Raw genomic sequence first — 2,830 nt, 5'->3', positions numbered from 1 at the left:
CCCAGTGAGCCGATGGGCATGCTCCAGTCCCCCATCGCTCCTGGGGACGCCGAGGGGATGAGCTGTCAGTGGGTGACTGACGGGGTGCCAGGCCCCCGTGCCCCACCGGAGCCCTCTGGGCACAGGGTGACTCGGGAGAGCAGTGAGATCCCTGGTGCCAGGAGCCTGAGGAGGGGCTGGGGCCTGGCTGGGCAGCACTGCTGATCTGGCCACCGGCAGCCAGCCAGGAGTGACACACATTGCCACTCTGCCAGCTGGGTGGCACAGGGGACTACACTCACCCCCCAGCCTTGGACAAGGAGCCAGGGCACTTCAGCCTGGCCCCAGGAAAGGGACCTTCATGGAATGGGGCCCACAGAACTAGAAGGAGGGGATAGCCCCCATCACCTTCCCTGTCCTTTCAGGTGACACAGAGAATGGGGCCCCAGTACCCCTCTTCTTCTGGCAGAGGGCCCAGTGTGGCAGCACCAGCCCCCCCTTGCTGTCACCAGGCCTCTGCATGGTGGCTCTGGAGCCACCATGAGGGGCCTACAGAGGGGTCAGCATAGGGTACACGGGGGTCTTAGGACTGGGACCCAGCTCAGCTTGCCCTGAATCCTGGGAAAGGTCTGTGTGACACGAACCATCTAGATGGGGCAGTTCCCTCCTCCTCCCCTCAGGTCCCTTCCCAAGAACCCACCCTAGAAGGACCCTTGTCCCCAGGACTGAGCTGCCCAGAGCAGCTGGGTGACACTCACCCCAGGCAGGGGGCTCCAAGACAAAGGACAGGGACCCAGGTGCTCCGTCTGCTCACCTGCTGCTGGATTTGGGATCTGGACACACTGGGGGTGGTGAGGGGAGGGTGAGCTGCAGGCCTGGCAGGGATGGGCACTCACGGCAGGGTAAGGGCGAGCCCCATCAGCTCCCAGGCTGTGCACTGACCCCACACAGAGGAAATGAGGGTTCAGCCCAAAATCTTCCTCGTGCTGCAGCACAGCACTTCTGCTTCCCTCCCTCTTCCTTCCTGTTGTGCAGCACGTGGGTGCAGAGCTGCCACCCCCCGCCCACAGCCCCGGGGGAGCTGGCAGGGCCCGGCCCATCACAGGGCACAGCCTGTCACAGGGGACAGCTGACACAGTAGACGCCCTGTCACAGGGCACCCGGGCCACTGCCAGGCCAGGCAGAGGCTGCACTGTCCCTTCCTCACTGCAGGAACCCACAGGCACCCCTTTTCCCCAGAGCCCAGCTCGAGCCCAGGGGGAGCTGCAGGGCAGTGAGTCCAAGGTGGAGGTTAGCTCAGGTGACTGTGGCACCTCTGAGCCAGGTGTGTCCAACACGCAGCCAGAACCGAGGCCAGGGGAAGCTGCTGGGCTTTGCCAGGCTGAAGCTGCCAAAGGAGAAGCAGAGATAGAGCAGTGAGGCCCCCGTTGCTGTGGGGAAGACCCTGCCTTCACTGTCCAGCCCAGCCAAGCCCCAGCATCCCAGCACCACTGCTCCTGCTGCTGGAGGAGGAAAGGAGAGCGTGGTGTCAGGGTGGCACTGCAAACAGGCCACCATGTCCCATAGCACTGCCAAAGCCTGGCCCCTATCCTTCCAGCCCCAGGGAGCACAGGCTGCTCAGGCCCCGAGATCCACTGGCCAGGGACGCAGTGACACGGGTGGGTCATTCCCCACCCCACATCCCCATGGAGCCCTCAGCCCCAGCCACCGTGGTACAGCAGCAGGACCCGTGTGCAGTGCGGGCTCCCTCCATGACCCAAAACCTGAGCTTCTGTATGAAAAGACACACTGAGACCTCGTGGCCTGTGCTGCCTCAGCCCTCGGCATGAGCTTGCAAAGGGTGTGGGTTGTCACAGCCTTTATAACACATATCAGCCTCACCAGAGATTTATTTCTTATTCACAGCAAGGAGAAGAGACCAAAAGCCAGGGCAGGTCCCAGTGCCACTTGTGCTGGCACACAGGGAAGCCCCAAGCTCAGCAGCACCTACAGCTTCTTGCCCTTCTTCAACCTGTTGCGCTGCCATGTGTTGTACTTTCGCAGGCGCCTCCAGTACTCGAGCGAGTCGGGGTCCAGCTCCTCCAGCTTCTTGGGGGGCCCGAGGTGGATCTTAAAGAGCCTGGGGGTGAATGCAGAGGGTGTGAGGCTGTGGGAAGGAGGACAAAGGGACAAGCACAGGACGGAGCAATGGACATGAGTGACCAGGATGTGCAGATCCCTCACCCCACATCCACAGTGCACCCACTCCCGTCTCCTGACCCTGGGGAAGGTGTCTGGGTTGCAGAGGGGCAGTCTGCCTCCTCGCAGAACACTTCCCTGTCCCTCTTACACAGCTCTGTGCCCCTGGGATGGCACCTCTGGGACACAGAGGGGAGTGGGGCAGCACGCACCAGTCGGGGTACTCGGACTCAGGCTTCAGGGCCACCTCCGAACCCTCCTTGAAGTAGTTGACCCCCATGGCGTGGGTGGCGAGCATGGTGGGGTCGGTGCACACCTCCGGCCCCTTCAACGCCTCCTTCGGCACACCCTTGCCTTTGGACTTGGCAGCTGTGGGGAAAGGGCAGGGTGAGAGCAGGGTGAGGGCAGGATGAGGGCAGGGTGAGGGCAGGATGAGAGCAGGGTGAGGGCCGGGTGAGGGCAGGGGGTGTGCCGGGGGTGAAGGACGCAGGCAGGGGAAGGGATGGGGACTCGAGGGCAAGGGCATCGCGGGGCCCCAACAGGGACCGGGGCCGGGTGAGAGTGGGGGGCACGAGGAATGGAGCTGGGCCGGCGGCACCACCGGGGAGCGCCCTGGGAGGGGGACACGGGGCCCAGAGCGCGGGCAGGGCAGGGCCGGTACCAGGGGCGAGGA

General features: G+C 64.0%; 1 protein-coding gene across 1 annotated transcript; it reads right to left on the bottom strand.

The window, feature by feature from the left end:
* Positions 1–1,824: 1,824 nt before the first annotated feature.
* MRPL54 (mitochondrial ribosomal protein L54) lies at positions 1,825–2,683 on the bottom strand. Its single transcript, XM_031062207.1, has 2 exons — positions 2,370–2,683; positions 1,825–2,098 (listed from the first exon to the last, which is right to left on the bottom strand). Exons 1-2 carry the CDS (start codon positions 2,681–2,683, stop codon positions 1,966–1,968), a joined length of 447 nt encoding a protein of 148 aa, XP_030918067.1. The 3' UTR covers positions 1,825–1,965.
* Between the last annotated feature and the right edge of the window lie 147 nt (positions 2,684–2,830).

This window comes from Geospiza fortis, unplaced genomic scaffold, assembly GCF_000277835.1.
Source record: "Geospiza fortis unplaced genomic scaffold, GeoFor_1.0 scaffold254, whole genome shotgun sequence".
NCBI classification, from domain to species: Eukaryota; Metazoa; Chordata; class Aves; order Passeriformes; family Thraupidae; genus Geospiza; species Geospiza fortis.
Note: the sequence above shows the minus strand (reverse complement) of the source record. Positions and strands in the feature narration are given on the sequence as shown.

Excerpts from the sequence above, each read along its gene's own strand:
- MRPL54 (XM_031062207.1), bottom strand. The coding sequence starts at position 2,683 with ATGCCCTTGCCCTCGAGTCCCCATCCCTTCCCCTGCCTGCGTCCTTCA. Across the intron at positions 2,099-2,369 it reads GAGTCCGAGTACCCCGACTG|GCTCTTTAAGATCCACCTCG; the intron begins GTGCGTGCTGCC and ends ATTCACCCCCAG.